The sequence below is a fragment of the Mastigoproctus giganteus genome, chromosome 14 (genome assembly GCF_048544385.1).
Source record: "Mastigoproctus giganteus isolate SK-2022 chromosome 14, ASM4854438v1, whole genome shotgun sequence".
Taxonomy (NCBI): domain Eukaryota; kingdom Metazoa; phylum Arthropoda; class Arachnida; order Uropygi; family Thelyphonidae; genus Mastigoproctus; species Mastigoproctus giganteus.
In genome coordinates this window covers 123,166,476-123,185,652 of record NC_143588.1, presented here as the reverse complement: position 1 = coordinate 123,185,652, position 19,177 = coordinate 123,166,476, and the positions used below count along the sequence as shown (strand labels likewise).

The window sequence follows — 19,177 nt, the reverse complement described above, 5'->3', positions numbered from 1 at the left end:
CACCACCCCGGGTACTCTGGAACACAAATACCTGGCATGCCTGTGAACTTTGCTGCATCCAAAGCGTATTTGACGAGGAACTCGTCAAATACGCTTTGGATGCAGCAAAGCTTGCCTGCAACCACGCCCACACTCCGGAGCACTACTGGTACCTACTTCACTCTGAGCAGACAGCACACACCACCTGCAACTTCCTATTCATTGCGGCCAAGGCCGTCATTTACAACTGATACTTGAAGCACACAAGAAGCAGTGACGATGTGCCTCCTGTCGACACATCGGCACAACATCTGAAGTGGAGCCTATGGAGGAAGTTGCAGAGCAGACTTCTACTCAAATTCCACAGCCAAAAACCAGAAACTGTGGATCATCTAAACAGCGAATGAAACAGTGGCGGTCACCTCTTCACCATCACTGAACAGTCCATCACCTTCAACGTGACACATAATATGAGAATGATCCGAACCCCTAGAAACTGTTTTTCTTATTTCCTGAAATTAAAATATTGAAACTTTTGTATTTCATTCTAAAATGTTTTCTTTATCTTTCCTTTTTTTGCTTTGTACATAGAATGTAAATAGTTGCTGTTGAAAATGTATCTACTGTTCACGTTTTAATAAATAAAAATAAATAATAAAATAAAATAAAATAAAATAAAATATCAATCAATCAAAAGTCAATCTTCCTGACCATATATAGTAATAGAGGACAACAGGTTTCAGGAAACTTTTATGTTTGGGGATATTGCCTTAAAAAAAAAAAAAAAAGAAGTGTAAAGAAAAGGAATGTATGTACAATGTTAAGCCTCTTGTACTTAAGAAAAGTGGATATTAAAATGAAAATTAAAATTTGAAAGAAAGGCCTTTTTCTTGGCTATTATACAATATTTATTTTAGTAATAAAATTGCAGTAACTTATTGAATCGCTCTATCGAGGCAATGTTAGTTGGGTCAGAAAACTGCTAGCTTGGGTAGATTCACAGATTAATAGATTAAGAGCAGCTGCAAGCAAAGGTGGAAATGATTCTTGCACTGATTCTATTGGAATGAGCAGCAGCAGCAGCCCAGAAAGCCAGTTGCCGGGCATTTAAGGAACTGCTAGGGGACATGAAACACAAATACATTGGCTGCGTTAGAGGAAACTAAGAGTAAGAACAGGAGAATGTACACTTACATGTACACCAATGCTAGGAATATAGTAAAAAAATTTGAAGTACTGGTTAAGACATCCAAGGTGGATATTGTTGGGATATCAGAGATGTGGTGCCACTCAGATATAAGGGACGCAGAATTTGAATTTGGGGAGAACAATGTGTACAGAAAAGATAGACTGGCTAAAAAGGAAGGAGGAGGAGGGGTTATGGTGTTAGTTAAAAACACAAAATCTAAAGAAGTGCAGTTGACATAGACGGACAGTGCAATGTTGAGTCAGTTTGGCATGGCATAAGCACTGGGAAAGCAAAAATAAAGGTAGGAGTTTGTTATAATAGTAATATTAGTAATCGTGGCATGTGATGCAAGAAAGCAAGTGTATGAACTTATGTAACAACCATCATCAGTAAACAAAAAATTATGTAGCATCAGTAAATAAAAAAAAATAAAAAAATGCACACAACCATTCCCTCTAAATGTTTGTCCAGTTCCTCCTTAAATTTATTTAGCCTATCAACTTTCAAGATAGAAGGAAGTCTGTTCCAGCAATTAACCACCCGCTGGCTAAAGGCAAATTTCCGCACATCTATTCCATAGCTGTCATTCCTCAATTTGAATTTATGCCCCCTTAGGTTTGTAATCTGAACAAGTGGAAGAATCCCATTACAATTCAGCATGCTCGACCCATTCAAGGTCTTATACACCTCAATCAGATCACAATGCCTAGTCTCCGGCCACTACAATTTGCAGAACTTAAGCCTCTCTTGGTAAGAGCACCCTCTATGTTCCCCTCACAAACTTGTTGTCCTTCTCTGTACATGCTCAAGCAAATCTACACCCTTACTAAAATGAGGCCTCCAGACCTGTATGGAGTACTCAAGCCGTGGCCTTACCATTGCCTTATACAGAGAGACAATCAACCTTTTCCCTGCTAGAAAAATTCCTCTATATCTTAGACAAAACCCCATGACCTGCTGTGGCAGCCTGTCTCCATTGCTCAGAAAAATTCATTTTTGACTGCTCAAGTACTCCCAGGTCTTTTTAATTTTCTACCACCCTAAGTGTAGTACTGGCCATTGTCTATGCTTAACGCAGTTACTGTGTGCTCCTGCATTTTATGTTAAAATGTGATTTTAAGAAGAGTTATTTGATTTTTCTTAGTGATCACCTTGTTAACGAGTTGCATTGTAGTTAGGGTTGAGTATTTATGCGCCATATCAAGTAGTATTCAGCTACTTATAGACATGCATTTATTTGACAGTTGGAATGTTGTTAGTTCTAACGGTCTAAAAAAAAAAAAAAAAATCCCACCATTCCCTCCAAATGGCTGTCCAGTTCCTCCTTAAATTTATTTAACTTATCAACTTCCACAACGACAGATGAAAGTTTGTTCCAGCAATTAACCACCCGCTGGCTAAAGGCAAATTTCCGCACATCTCTTCTACTTCTGTCTTTTCTTAATTTGAATTTGTGCCCCCTTAGGTTTGTAATCTGAACAAGTAGAAGGATCCCATCAGAATTCAGCGTGCTCAACCCATTCAAGGCCTTATACACCTCAATCAGATCACCGTGCAGGTGCCTAGTCTCCAGCCACTGCAATTTGCAGCACTTCAGCCTCTCTTGGTAAGAGGATCCCTTCATTCTCCTCACCAATCTTGTTGCCCTTCTCGGTACACGCTCAAGCAAATCTACATCCTTCCTAAATAAAAAAATTTTTAAAAATTTTAATTTTTTTATTTAGGCCTCCAGACCTGTACGCAGTACTCAAGGCGTGGCCTGACCATTGCCTTATACAGAGGGACAATCACCTCCTTTTCACTGCTAGCAAAATTCCTATATATCATTGACAAAACCCCATGACCTGCCCTGGCAGCCTGTCTGCATTGCTCAGAAAACTTCATATCTGACTGCACAATTACTCCCAGGTCTTTTTTCATTTTCTACCACCTTAAGTGTAGTACCACACAGTTGGTATGTTTCTCTGGGGTTACTTCTACCCATATGCAGTACTTTGCATTTGTCAAGGTTAAACTTCAGTTGCCACTTCTTAGCCCATCTGCCCAAATTATCTAGATCCTGTTGCAGTAGCACATTGCCATTACTGTCATTAACAACCCTGCCAACCTTTGTATCATCTGCAAACTTCGACACCAAGCCTGATATACCTTCATCAATATCATTGATAAATATACAAAACAACAGAGGACCCAACACCGAACCCTGTGGGGCTCCACTAATAACATTAGTCCACGAAGAGCAGCACCCATTAATTACCACCCTCTGTCTTCTCCCACTCACGTAACCTTGTAATCCAAATTAGGAATTACATGACCATTGTGTTACTTTGCATGCACACCTTGTAAAGTTAATGAAATAAAATAAATATTATTTTCTGCGTGACCTTTATGCATATTACTTGAAAACAAGTACTAACCTCTAAATATGATTCCATTGCCATGTGATAATTTTTCTTTTCAGTAGCTATCGTAGCCATATTTTTATGGGCTAGATACTTTAGTGTGAGTGCTGGTGTCAAAGGACTTTCTTCTCCTTCTTCTCTTGGAAGAGCCTGTCAATGATTATTTAGTATTATAAGTCCATATAAACAATATCAAAATGTAAAAAAAAAAAAAAAATATACATATATATATGAGAGGTAATCAAATATGTTGATAATCTTTATCTTAATGTTGATATAAAATTTCCTTTTGAGAACAGTCCCTATCTTTGACATTGTCTTCAAGATTGATCACAATTTTTAAAGAACTGAAATTCTAATTTATTATTATTTTTTTTCTTTTTGGTGCAGAATAAAAGTAAGCCACAAGATGATATACCCAAACTTTTCCAAGGATACTTACACATCTGACACTGATGGAAGCCAAGAACTCTGAATGATTAGAATGGCAGGAGGCCACATGCTGTCACAAAAGACAATTCAACCTAGTATGGTAATAGGACATTTCTGGTGGATATATACTTAGAGATTTAAAGGGAAGAGCAGGAAGCAACAATTACATCTACAGTGATAATTTAGTTAAATTTAAAGAGAACAGCAAACCTAATAATAATGGTTGAAGTTTTACATTAATTTTGTACAAACCATGCACTCATAATTGTAACAGTAATTGTATCAGCATAAATATGGCTATAAATATATAGGTGGTGCAAAACAGAAACAAGAAAGGACTTTTCTGTAAACATACCATTACAGAAAAGGTTGTATATAGAGCACAGGTACTCAGAATATTTGTAGCATATAGAGGGTTTCAGATTCAATATGATTATCATCCTGTATTGAGCAAATTAAAAATGGCAATTAGTGCCAAAAACAAAATATAAAAGAGATAAAAAAAATGGTAAAAATGAATATGGAAAATGTCTCAGATTTGCCAACAACCATTAGATTTTCACTTGGATGAAGTGATAGCACACAAATATATTCAACAACCAACTTTAGAGAAAAATAGTGCTTATTTATTACTTTCATTATTTATTAATTTTTTATTTTATTCATTTTTATTAGTTCAGGATGAAAAGAACCTTCTGAAACGATTCTTGCTCATACAGTGCAACTGTTTCATGCACACAGCCACTGTGGAATTGCTGTACAGTCTACTCTAAAATAAAGCTATTATTAGGCCACATAAGGCAATTGTGTTCAAGTATGGTGACTGAATCTAAAAAAAAGAAAACAAACTTCTTGAAAAGGTCCAAAAGAGGGATAACTCGCTTGGTGAGATCGGCAAAAGGGCATCCATGTGAGGAAAGGCTTTGACTACGTAGGTTGCACAGCTTGAAAACTAGGCACCTTAGAGGAGAGTTGATTGAGGTGTTTAAAGCTCTGAGCGGCAAAAGTAAAATGAATGAGAAAGAAATTTTTATGGATATAAATGATTCTAGAACTAGGGGGCCATAAAAAAAAGTTATGGGGAGAGGAGAAGCTTAGACTAGATCGCAGGTAGTTTTATTTTAGCCAGCGAGTTTTATTTGGAATAAGTTACCTACGTGGGTGGGTGGGTGGATGAGGTAGACCATTCGGGGAAATTCAAAGGTAAGCTGGATAGTTACCTACGGGAGGAGGGAAATGTATAGGTTATCTGTTTCCTTTTCTTTTATTATTTATTTATTTTATTATTATTACTATTTTACTCTTGTTTGATTATTTTTTTTGGCTGGTACAACATAAGCCTTAGGCTTCCTTGCACCATATGGTCATATTACTAATACTAATATCTGTGCCAGGGAAATCTGAGATTTTTATTACATGGCTTCATCCACATACTAGTTCAGCATCTGTTAAGGAGCTAAATGCCAATAAAACTGGAGTGCATGCACAATCAGAAAGATGAATACAGTGCATCATTTTTTTTATGCACTATTTCATGTTTCCTGTGAATATCACCACCTTCAGAAGATTTTAAATTACCATATTTGTCCATATGGCTCAAAGATAAGGCAGTTATGATCCAGTGAATCAGATACCTTGAAGACCCATGTCTATCAATTAAAATCAAATCTAGATCAAGAACCAATCACATCACTTGCTTTCTTCAGAATGCTGGAAGTATCTCCTCAAATAAATTGCACACCCTTCAAACCCTACTATTTTAAGATGAATTTTAAATCATTCATTAAAGGAAATCTGGCTCAATCATAACAAAGTGAAGTGACAGTTCATAAAGTTGCTGAGCAACTTTACGAACTATCACTTTATGGGTAATAACAGAATGGGCAAAAAAAGTGGTGGCATAGCATTTATCTTTAAAAAGATGATTCAAATGTATAGGACTATGAAGAGTTCAACTTGTAACTTTGAGGCAATCTGTACAAAATTAAACTTCAAACTCAGGGATCCAAATACAGTAGAACCCGGAAAATAAATTGCTGCATAAGAAATTTTCCCCAGTACTAGGTTTTGGTTTCTTAATTCCCATTATCAACTCTATATATTGTAATATATTATTTTCCCCAGCAAGAAGTTTCCCAGGTAAAAAGTTTTCCTGCATAAGAAGTACATGATAAGAATACACAGTGCATTATTAAAACGATGTTTTCCCATTTAATACATTATTTAAATATAGAAAATCTTTATTTTTATATTAAAAAAATTAAATAATATAAACATTTTGGTAATCGAATAAGTTAGTTCATGGCATCATTTTAGTTCATAGTAAATCACCGAAGTAGGTGAAATGGTATCGCTTTTGTTATATCCCTGTGAATGCCTTCACAACGAGTTGCCCTGACATTGCACTACCTCAAATAGGCAACGTTTCACTAGTAGAGAAGACTAATGTTACTTATTCTCAGCAGATACCACCACCAACACCACCACCACCCCTGAGTGGTGGTAGTGGTATCCATTCAGAATTGGGGTGGTGGTATCCACTGTTACTTATTCTCAGTGGATACCAAGATATTACTTATTTTCAGCAGATACCGAGATGATACTTATTCTCAGCAGAAACAGAGATATTACTTATTCTTGTTGGAGATACCACAACCCCAATGCTAGGTGGTGGTATACACTGAGAATAAGTAACATAGTTTTCGCTGCTGGTGAAGCACTGATTATTCAAGGTAGTGCAATATCAGGGCAACTTGTTGTGAAGGCATTCACAATATGAGATGCAACAAAAACTATGCCATTTCACCTTCTTTGGTGATTTGCAATGAACTAAAATGATGCTTGGCATTAACTTGTTCAATTAGTGAATTTTCCATAGTCTGGGGCTTTCGGTCCTAAAACCTTTTTAGTATAAACATTTGATACAATGAAAGTGACATATTGCAATTGTTTTCATTGATATCCATAATTAGCTATAGTTGACCATTTGCCATTAAGTTCTGATGGTTTTGAACATTTCTGAATTACTTAGTGGATTGTTGCCGTGTCTTATTATAATTGTGACCTTTTAAGGTATGTTGAAAACTCAATTTTGAAAACTATTTCTGTAGATTACCATTAGTATTTTAAGTAATTCTTCAAAGAATAACCGTATTTTTGTCTATCTACCATACTGGTTCCAAAATTAACTATTAATTATACTGATTATATGAGTACAATAGACTCAATTTTCCAGGATAGACAGTAAAAATAAAATCCTGGATAATTAATTTCCCAATTAATCCAAAAATATCATAAAATATTCAACAATGTACCTAAAAACTATGGTAACAGATAAAGAAACGAAAAAACTGACCAAGCCGTTTTTAAACTCTTGATTAATTTAAAGTTTTTGTTCAATTTCTTAACAAAAAAAAAAAATTTACTATAAAAAAACATTTCGACACAAATAACAAAACAAAATTCGTCTTTTTGTGGTGCGACGGAACAATCCAAATGACACACTAAAACAAACTAAACACTTGTGCTCTTTCCTTTGTTTTTATTGAGCGGCAGCTGTGAACACAAAAGGGTTGCAGGTTGTCTCCCAATCATGACTTATAACTTCTTGTTGGTTATTTATGACTTGCAAAACATCTGTTTATACCTGTCTAGTTATTACTTGAATTTAGTGATTTTCAGTTGATTTTTTTTTTTTTTTTTTTTTACTTTGGAGTCTTGAAGTGTCCCAGTTAATCCAATCCAAGTAAATGGAAAGTCTGCTGTATAATAATTATTAATCATACTGATTATACAGTCAGTCCTCATATAACACGTGTTTACGTTACACGAATTCGATCATATACAATTTATAAATAGGGGAACGATATCTTATATAACACGAACCGAATTCGCTTATGCACGATTCGCCTTTGTGTTTACAGGAAATGGCAGTCGAATGCGGAATCACCCCAACTGAACGCAACACGATAGGAATGAAGAGAAGATTCTGAAAATGTATTTATGTTTTTTTATATTGAAGGGGAAACACATTTCACCATAATAACGTAAAAACCAACACAATTCCAGCTATCGGTATAATCGCAAATGCAATTAGATCGAGTTTATAACAGATTCCACTAACAGAAACGCAACTAGAAATTGTTTTTATTGTTTTATGGTAGTAACCCCTGAAATGTGCTTTAGTAAAATGTGAGGTGTTAATAGTGTATCTGTGCCTTTACGGTGTTGTTTATTCAGTTGCTACACGCGCGCAGCTTTGTTTATGTGTATCAAGCATGCCTCCTCGTTTTTTAACTGTGCTTTATTCCGTAAAAATTTGTAAAATACTTAAAAGGTGTGAAAAGGAAGCGTCCTGGTGAAGATACTGCAGATTCAGAGAGAAAGAGAAAAGCAATATCGATAAACAGAGGCGGACTGGATCAAAAATTCTTAGCCGGGGAAATTTAGTGGCCTCATACTATGGTTTATGGCCAAAATCACACCGGCCTCCGGCCCACCAGGGTTTCCCCAGTAAGGCTTATGGCCAGTCCGCCTCTGTCGATAGAGAAAAAATATGAAATTGTGAAACGCTTTGAGCAAAATGAAAGACCATGTGATATTGCACGTGCTACAGACCTAAATGAGGCAACCCCGAGAATTAGAAAGAATGCAGAGAAAATAAAAACAACTTTCATAGCAGGAACAACTCAAAGTGTAATTAAAATCCATTAGATTAAGACACAAAGAATTGGAGGAGATGGAATGGCTTTCATCTGTTTGGATAGAAAATCAAACAAAAAACAAGTTTGCTTACAATAGAAGCAAAAGCATTAGCAATATTTTATTACGTAATAGTCTTAATAAAAGTCGTAATAAAATACGTAAGTATTTTATTACAATTATTTATTGTGTTTGGTAATGTTTTGGTTAAAAATTTATTTATTTTTTATTTAAATGCATGTTCAATCTTGGGTGGTCGGCACCTAACCCCATTTTTCCCATAGGGCCTGTTGTTTATATTGCACGATTTTGCATTGCACAAGGGTTTCTAGGAACGCAACTATCGTGCTATACGAGGACTGACTGTACTAATTATATTTTTCTAATTTGAAGGGTTATAGTTGGAAGGATTATAGTTGGGCAGCCATAATCCTTCCAACTTGGTAATGAGTTTAATGAACAGAATGTCAAGCAATTAGAACTCCTCAGTTTAAAAATGTTTCCACAGACAAAGTAAAATATTTATAAATTACTACTTAAAATCATCTTTAACTTATGTATGTGTATCTTTTCATTTTTATTTGTGTAGTTAACATTTCATAACCCTAGGCCATTTTCCCTTCTAAGAAGTTTCCCTCGTAAGAAGTTCTAAACTTCCATTCCCTTGGAAAACTTCTTATCCAGGTTCTTAGCCAGCAGGTAGTTGATTGGTGGAACAGACTTCCATCTTTTGGTGTGGAAGTTGATAGCCTAAATAATTTAAAGCTGAGCTGTGCAGGCATTTTTGGAACGAATGGAGGGATGAAATGTTTGTTTGTTATTTGATTTTTAGGAGAATTAGCAACTAAGGCCATATTGCTCCAGGATATGTAGTGGTCATTCCCTGACCTTTCCGCATTCTCCGTATTTGGTGGTGACGGGCTCGAACCCTGGTCTAATCAAGAAGTGTGTGCTACGCACTGCTGCTCCTTCCCACCTGGCTATGGAGGTGCCCAAGGGGTGAAATGGGTATTTTATTTTTTTTGGTTGATTCTGCTTAAACTTGCTTACTTGCATCATATTCCTCTACTAATGCTACTGTATGCTACTAATGCTGCAGATCAAGCCCCCCGATACTACTGCCACTACTACTACTACGTTATTGTTTGGATTTTAGGAGCATTAGCAACTAAGGCCATATTGCTCCGGGATATGCGGTGGTCATTCCCTGACCTTTCCGCATCCTCCGTATTTGGTGGTGACGAGCTCGAACCTCGGTCTAATCAAGAAGCATATGCTACGCACTGCTGCTCCTTCCCACCTGGCTACGGAGGCGCCTACTACTACTACTAGAATGGGCCTCCACATGTGGATATCATGTGGATCATAATCAGCTTTTCAAACTTTCATAATGGGAATTTTTAGCATGCTCAGACGTAGAAAAGAGCATCGACCCTTGTCTGCTCCTTTGGATTAGTACAAGAATGCACTAATCCTACAAGGACAAATCAGATGTTGAACCCTCTATACCATAACTCACCAGGACTAGAAATATAACATCAAATTTTGCTTTTTTCTTCCAACCATACTCCAATTGCTTATAAATGTTCCATGAAGTCTGAAAATACCAAAACAAATCCAGTGACCTCAAGAAAATTTTTCTCCATTAAATATAAATACAGGAAATATGGGTGCGAGGTTGGCCTGTGCGGACATTGCTCCTTAAAGCTCTTGAAACAGAGAAGCTTTTCCTGATTTATTTTCTGCTTTATTAGTTTAAATTGTCATATTAACTTATTTTCTAGAGTAGCTTTATATTCCAAGTTACGATACTTAGTTTAAAGTTTAACTTAGACAGAGATTTTGTAGATATTACTTAGTATCGGTAACGGTATCAAATCCACGTGTCACAAATTGAACGAGAGGTCTTTTTTTTTTTTTTTTTTTTTTTTTTAACCAAATTTAGTCGATTTATTAACCAATTGTTATATCAAATTATGTTCTATAAGTAGATTATAGACCTAGTTAGGATCCTTAGTTTATTCTAAATTGAGATAGCGGGATTTGGAAGCTAATCAATACTTACGAGTCAGTAGAAATACCGTTCGTGAATTCCCGGCATTTTTACACGATAGCATAAGCTTAGTGTAGTATAGTGCATAATATAATATTGTCAATTAATCAGTAAATCTATTAATCTTGATAAACTTTATTGTCAATTAAATTGTATTTTTAACTCTATATATATATATATATATATATAACGACTTAATCGTAACAAATAATTAATACATAACTATAGTGGTACACGTGATACGGAAGTTGTATAAAGGGAACTCGTAGAAAACACTAGATACCGAAAAAATATATATATAACATAACTGTTTTGGGATATAACTTAAGGATTTAATTTTTGTTTTGAATTTTATTGAATTAAATCGGAATCATGACTCTGACCAGAGCAGCAAAGCAAAAGGCTCAAGCTAATGGGAGTGCTGTGGTTCAGGGGAGAACTGAGGGGGGCAGTTGCCCTCTGAATCACAGTTTTTTTAAAATGCACTGTTTGCTTGATGTTTGCGGAGCAGTCGGGTACGGGACATGATACTGCCAAGGGGGATGTCTTTGTGTGTGCACGATGTAAGGAGTGCAAGGAAAAGCAGGCGACAACTCAGCGTTGTTATGGGCCTTTATGAGAGCTTGAAGGACAGGGTGGATGCCCTCGAAGGAAATAAATTGAGGGGCCCATCAAGCTCTCAGCTGCCCACATCAACGCCAGAGCTTGCACTTGGTCATCAGGCAACACAGAGGCAGCCCCCTAGGCAGAATGCGCTGGTCCCACAGGAACTAGTAGTTGTTGGTGACTCTATTGTCAGGGAAACGGGAAACATGCTTTGTAAAAAGGATAGGTGGAATAGGACCAGGGTATGTCTGCCAGGGGCAAAGGTTGATGACGTTGTAGAGCGGATATCATCTTTTAAGGGCACAAAAGGTGATATAGTTGTACACGTTGGCACTAATGATATTAAGAGTAGGAGACCGGCGGAATTACTTAGCAAGTACAGGTCACTGTTGAAAAAAAGCCGTGAATTAGGGTTGAATTTGAAAGTGTCTGCAATTCTGCCCAGACACGATAGAAGGGAGTATATGATGAGAGCCTTGTCGATCAATTCGGCCCTGGAGGGATTGTGCAAGGCTCAAGGGGTAGAATTTTTTTCAGCCTGGACTGTACTTGTTAACAGGAGAGATTGCTTCTACAGGGATGGGATACACTTAAATAGAAAGGGTGCAAGAATTTTTGCTGATGCTGTCGAGGCAGTGTTAGGTGGGTCGGAAAACTGCTAGTTAGGGGGGATACAAGGACTAATAGATTAACAGTAGCCACTGGCAGAGGTGGAAGTGATTCTTGCACTGCTTCTATTGAAATGAGCAGAAGCCTGGAAAACAAGATGCAGGATATTTCAGAGACTGCTGGTAGTCATTGCGGTACAAGTAAACACATGGGTTGTATTAGGGTAGCTAAGAATAGAAACAGGTGCATGTATACCTGCGTGTACACCAATGCTAGGAGTTTGGTAAATAAATTTGATAAATTTGAGGTATTGCTCAAAACATCAAAGGCAGATATTGTTGGGATATCAGAGACGTGGTGTCACACAGATATAAGTAATGCGGAACTGGAATTTGGGGAATACAATGTGTACAGAAAGGATAGACAGGACAGGAGGGGAGGAGGGGTTATTCTATTAATTAAGAAACACAAAGTCCAAGGAAGTGAAGCCAGTCGACATCGATGGACAGGGCAGTGTCGAGTCAGTTTGGTGTGACATAAGCATAGGGAAATCAAAATTGAGAGTAGGAGTGTGCTATATGCCTAATGACTCTGATGAGTATAATAAGATATTGTACAGGGAAATAGAGTGGGCCAGTAAATCAGAGAGTCTTATAATGGGGGATTTTAATTTCCCAGATATTGACTGGAATTTGTGGGTTGGTCACTTGCACACTAGCAAGGCTTTTGTGGATTTATTGGATGATTGTTTTCTACATCAGCATGTTCGTGAGGCAACAAGAGGGAGTAATACTCTTGATCTGATTATCAGTAGTGATTCTTCATGCATTAAGAATCTGCAGATAAAGGAACCACTAGGTGGCAGTGATCACAGTGTGTTGAAGTGGGATTTACTCAAGGAGGTAACTACCATCAGAGGTAAAGGGAAGGGTTTTTGTTTTCGTAAAGGCGACTATGATGGTCTTAGACAGTATTTAAATTCTATACAGTGGGACCAACTGATGATGTTACCAACAGCAAACTCAAAATGGGAAGCATTCAAGGAACTAATCTTGGAGGCTACCAGGCTTTACATACTAACTAAGAAATATTGTTAAAGGTTTAGGCCTAAATGGTTGTCAGATGAATTAATGAGACATGTGGCAGAGAAGAAAAATGCATGGGATACATACAAATTAATGGGTGACATGGAAGCCTATGATAGATATAAGTTGGTCTGTAACCAAGTCACAAAGGAGATTAGGCAGGCAAAGGCAGACTACGAAAAATCCTTGGCAAAGGATGCAAAGAAAAACAGAAAAGAGTTCTTTACATATTTGAACTCGAGAAGGAAAGGGATGAATCAGATTGGTCCACTGGATATTGATGGTTCAACAGTTGAGGATCCTGCTCAGGTGGCTAACAATCTAAACGAGTATTTTGCATCTACATTCACGCATGAGGAGTTATTCAGGAAGGAGAATGATGTAGGTAAAGTAAACATTGGCAGTGAGCTGGATCATTTTGTAATAACTGAGAGGAAAGTGGAGGAGAGATTGTTGAGGATAAACATAAAAAAGGCACCTGGGGTGGATGGGATCTATCCAGTTATATTAAAGGAGGCAGCAAAGGAAGTATGCAAACCCCTAGCCATAATTATGAGAGCTTCTTTGGACTCAGGGGAGGTACCCATAGATTGGAGATGTGCAAATGTAACCCCAATTCACAAAGGAGGATCAAAGGCTGACACAAGTAATTATAGACCTGTTAGTTTAACTTCTGTTCCAGGTAAATTAATGGAGGCACTGGTTAAAGAAGCACTGCAGGATCATCTAGACAAGAATTCAGTTATAGCTCAGATGCAGCATGGTTTTGTTAAGGGCAGGTCTTGCCTGACCAATTTGATTGGATACTATGATGTAGTCACAAAAGAACTGGATGCAGGGAATAACTTTGATATTATATATTTGGATCTTAGAAAGGCTTTTGATACTGTTGCACATGGAAGACTGCTGCACAAATTGGAGCAGTGTGGCATTGTAGGGAAATTGCTGCTATGGATAAGGGGATGGTTGAGTGGCAGAAGACAGAGAGTGGTAATCAATGGACACTGCTCAACGTGGACTAATGTTATTAGTGGAGTTCCTCAAGGTTCAGTGTTGGGTCCGTTGTTGTTTTCGGTGTTTATGAATGATATTGATGATGGGATATCAAGTTTAATGTCCAAGTTTGGAGATGATACAAAGGTTGGCAGGGTCGTTAAGGACACTACTGACGCTATGCTGCTGCAACAGGATCTGGAAAGGTTGAACAGATGGGCTGAGAGGTGGCAAATGAAGTTTAACATTGAAAAATGTAAAGTACTACATATGGGAAACAGTAACCCCAGAGCAACGTATCAACTCTGCATTACTACACTGACAGTGGTGGAGATTGAAAAGGACCTGGGGGTAATTGTGCAGGCAGATATGAAGTTCTCTGAGCAGTGCAGACGAGCTGCAAGAGTAGCTCATGGTGTCTTGTCAATGATATACAGGAATTTTTCTAGCAGGGATAAGGAGGTGATTATTCCCTTGTATAAGGCAATGGTTAGGCCACATCTTGAGTACTGTATACAGGTCTGGAGGCCTCATTTCAAGAAGGATGTAGAACTGCTGGAACGGGTACAGAGAAGGACAACAAGATTAGTGAATGGAACAAAGGGTTGCTCTTACGAAGAAAGGCTTAAGTTTTGCAAATTACAGAGTCTGGAGACTAGGCACCGGCGAGGTGATCTGATAGAGGTGTATAAGGCTTTGAATGGTTTGAGCATGCTCAATGCCAATGGGATTCTTCATCTTGCTCAGAATAATCACCTCAGAGGGCATAAATTCAAATTGAGGAAGGACGGATGTCGGATAGATGGGCGAAAATTTGCTTTTGGCCAGCAGGTGGTTGGTTGGTGGAACCGACTTCCATCACTTGTTGTTGAAGTTGATAGCCTGAACAAATTTAAAGCTCAACTGGACAGGATTTCGAACGAACAGAGGGGTGAAATGGGAGTGGGTTTAATTTTTTTTTTTTTTTTTGGCTGATGCTGAATAAGCTTGCTTTCTTGCATCATATGCCTCTACTAATGCTAATGCTATATGAGTATCAAAAAAATTCTCAACCTTCTAAGATCTTATAACTGGGAAGACATTTGTAACCTCTCCCTTGAGGAAGCAGTTAACCCACTCTCTACCATTCTTTCAAGAATTGCGGACCTAGGGACTTCTAAAGTTCATCATCATCAGCCATTTTCAATCCACTGCAGGATGAAGGCCTCTCCAGCAACTTTCCAGTTCCTTCTGTTTTGAGCACTGGCCATCCATTTACTACTCAAAAACTCATGAATTTCATCTATCCATCTCCGCCTTTGTCTTCCAGGTTTTCTTCTAGCTCCTCTTGGGTACCATTCTGTTATTTTCTTAGTCCATCTGTCATCATGTCTTCTAGCTATGTGTCCTGCCCAAGACCATTTTAGTTCTTTAGTTTTGATAAGAATGTCCTTTACTTGAGTTTGCTGCCTAATCCATGTGTTTCTCTTCTTATCTAAAAGTCTGATTCCCAATATAATTCGTTCCATTCTTCACTGTGTAGTTCTTAGCTTCTCTTCCATTCTTTTGGTGAGTGCCCAAGTTTCACTTCCATAAGTCATGGTGGGGAGTATACATTGGTTCATTATTTTACGTTTCAGACAAACTGGGATATTGCTCTTCAGTATGTGACTATATTTCCTGAATGCTATCCATCCAAAATTTATTGTTCTCTTGACTTCCAGCCATTTATCATTATTACAGCTAATAACTTGTCCCAGATAAGTATATGACTCCACCTTTTCAATTACTGCTCCTTCAATCATTATTTCCCTTTCCGTGGCATACTTGTTCATCACTACTTTTGTTTTAGCCATATTCATCTTTAGTCCAAAATCCTTACTAACTGTGCATAACTGATTAAGATTTTCCTCTAATTCTTTGGGATCGTGGCTTATGACCACAATGTCATCTGCAAATCGTAAATGGTTTAGGTACTCTCCGTTCACATTGACTCCTTTCTGCGACCAGTCTAATCTTCTGAAAGCTTCCTCAAGGGCAGCAGTAAACAGCTTCGGAGATATTGTGTCTCCTTGTCGGACTCCTTTCTCGATTTTAAATTTCCTACTGTCTTTGTCTAGTCTAATAAAGGATGTAGCACTCTCATATTTTTTTTTTTTTTTTTTTTTTGATTTGGTAGTTGTTGGCGCATCGGCTTCTGTGGCCATATTGCACCTCCCAAGGTTTTTGCAGTACTTTGATCCAAGCCCGAGGCGGGAATCGAACCCGCGACCTTTGGGTTGCCGGGCAGGCACTCATATATTTTCTTCAAAATCATAATATATGGAGTATCTATGCCTTGTCTTTCCAGTGCCCCAAACATTGCCTTATGCTGTATGGAGTCAAATGCCTTTTCATAATCCACAAATGCCAGGCATAATGGTGTTTTATATTCATTTGCTTTCTCCATTAGCTGTGATATTACGTGAAGGTGATCCATAGTTGAGAATCCTGTCCTAAAGCCAGCTTGCTCTTTCGGTTGATTCTCATCAAGTATTCTTTCTAATCTGTTAGTAATGACCCTTGTGAACAACTTGTAGATATGGGATAACAAGCTAATTGGTCTATAATTTCCAATTTCTGATTTATCTCCTTTCTTATGCAGCAAAACTATGATTGCATTATTCCACTGCTTAGGCATCACACCTTTTCTAATGCACTTTGTGAAGAGCCTTGCCAGTTTTTGTGTTATGTCTCTTCCTCCCAATTTTAACAACTCTACAGTAACTTCATCTTCCCCTGGGGCTTTCCGATTCTTCATTTTCTTCAATGCATGTTCTACCTCATCAGGAAGAATACCGGGTATGTCGTATGTGTTGCTACTTTGCAATCCATCTTCCCCACTGCTGGTATCATTCCCTCGCTCCTTGTATAATTCTCTATAGTAGTCTTCTGCTATTTGAATTATGCCTTCTCTGCTGTTTATAAGTACATCATCGCTATTCTTCAGTTTCAGTATCATTTGTCTTTCTGTATTACTGCTCATGGCTACTGATTTAAATCCTTTGTTTTCCCTTAATGCTTGTTCTACTTTTCTTGTGTTAAATCTTCTTATGTCCTCTCTGAGTCTCTTTCTAATGGCTTTGCATAACTCAGTATACTCAATTTTCTCCCTGTCAGTGTTTTTCTTGCTCTTCATTTGTCGTCTTTGGTTCATCATGACAAGTGTTTCTTGACTAATTTTTTCTTCTTTGGATTTCTGTTTCCCTATAGGTTTCTTGGGCTTTATCACTTTCAGAAAGTTGTAATATTCCTCGTCGATATCTTGGTCCTGAGCAGTCTGCAGAAGCTCAAACTTGTTCTTCAGTTCCAGTACATACTGCTTTTTCTCCTCCTCTGTTATTTCAAAGACCTTTGTATTATTTACTCGAGTCAGTTTTTTCCTTTCCTTTCCTACATCTATATCAAGTGTACATCTTACCATTCTGTGATCACTTCCAACATTTACCTTATTCAGGACGGTAACATCATTCACAATATATCTTCTGTTAGTGTTCTATAGTTCTATATATCTTCTATATATCTTCTATAGTGTTCTATATATCTTCTATAGTGTTCTATATATCTTCTAAAGTTATCCATATTTTTTTCCCAGAAATAACCACCAGTTTTCTGAGTTGAAAAGTGTCTTCCTGAAAAAGCAAAAAAGCATTCCACAAATGGAAAAGAACAGAGCCAACCAAGACAATATCTGTTTCAAGGAAGGGAGAGCCAATTTTCTTAAATTGAAAAGGACTATACACTATAAATAAGTCTATAACCGCCTGAAAGAAAATAAGACATTTAATGTTAGCACATGGAGAAGTGCAATATGAGTCAACCCACATTTAATGCATAGGTTGAATCAAACTTCATAAAAGCAGTATATGCAATTTGAATATTAAGAAAACTAAAGACCCAACCTTGCAACTATTCAAATTTCTAAGGAATCAATAATAAAAGTGGTGAACAAGCTTCCCAATAAAGCTACAATCGGCCCAGATGGATTTCCCTGTTTCATACTGAAAGTTTGTAGCATTTACATTATTGATATTCTTCACTGCATATTTAATGAAATTCTAAGAACTGGCTCCATACCTTTAATCTGGAAATACTACTATGTCAAATCACTTCCAAAATACAAATCCCCAAAATGTCTGAAGGATTACAGATCAATCTCGATTGGGAAGATTTTGGGAAAGTCATGAAAAACAAATATCAGGAAAGTTTCGGAAAGATGGTTTTGTCTTAAATGAAAAATCTCACAACAGGGACAAAAAAAAAAAAAAAAATCAAAAATGCTAAGGGAAAAGTAAAAACAGAAGACAGGAATATTTTAGTGATATTTATAAAAGAATTTCATTGTAGAAACTTGCTTTTTGCTAGTAACTTGTTAATCATAGGAATAAAGTGCTTTTGTGGATAATAGATGAACATTTTTTTTTTTTTTTTTTGGCTGGTGTAGCAAAAGACACTGCCTTCCCTTGCACTATAAGGCATACAAAATCCTATAGTTTGCAATTCACAATTCTTTAAACCCTATCACATTTTACAATAAGAAAGGAATCTGGCACTTGTATGTACCACTTTTAAACCAACAGCCTTGCCAAAACGTTAATTAACCATTTATTTAAAATTTGAGATGTTTGATAGTGTCTCAAATTTTACTTTCTTAAGCAATTTTTGTGGTTAGTCATGTGACACACATACAATGAAGATACATTTAAACTGAGAGTAGATTAAATATAGACTGGATGTTCAAAAACTTTAATTTAGTCAAAGAGTGCTGAACTGTTGGAATATACTCAAACCTACTCTTGTGGGGTTGCAAGTCCACAAACTGAAGGAGAAGGTGACATCAGTTACTTTTTTTCTTAAATTTTACCGTATTTCCCCATGTATAAAACGCACCTTAATTTTGTGGGGAGAAATTTGAAAAAAAATGTATTACATAAAGTTATTGAACTCAAGTTTTATTCATCATAAAATTCATACAACTCCTCATCACTGTCAAAACTCCCATCCATTAGCTTGTCCTCATCGGTGTCTGATGACGAATTACTGTCTTCATATATTGCCTCGTCCTCAGTTCCAACTATGGCATTGAAATGCCACACTTCTTAAATGACAT

The 19,177-nt window shown here is 37.1% G+C and overlaps 1 protein-coding gene across 1 annotated transcript in view; it reads right to left on the bottom strand.

Moving 5' to 3' along the window:
- Window positions 1-19,177, bottom strand: part of LOC150075707 (calcineurin-binding protein cabin-1-like) — a 1,104,404-nt gene that overhangs the window by 1,025,490 nt on the left and 59,737 nt on the right. Inside the window, exon 4 of the mRNA XM_090388624.1 lies at window positions 3,586-3,720. Within this exon, the coding sequence (XP_090244750.1) occupies window positions 3,586-3,720 (135 nt within the window). The remainder of the gene's footprint in view (window positions 1-3,585; window positions 3,721-19,177) is intronic.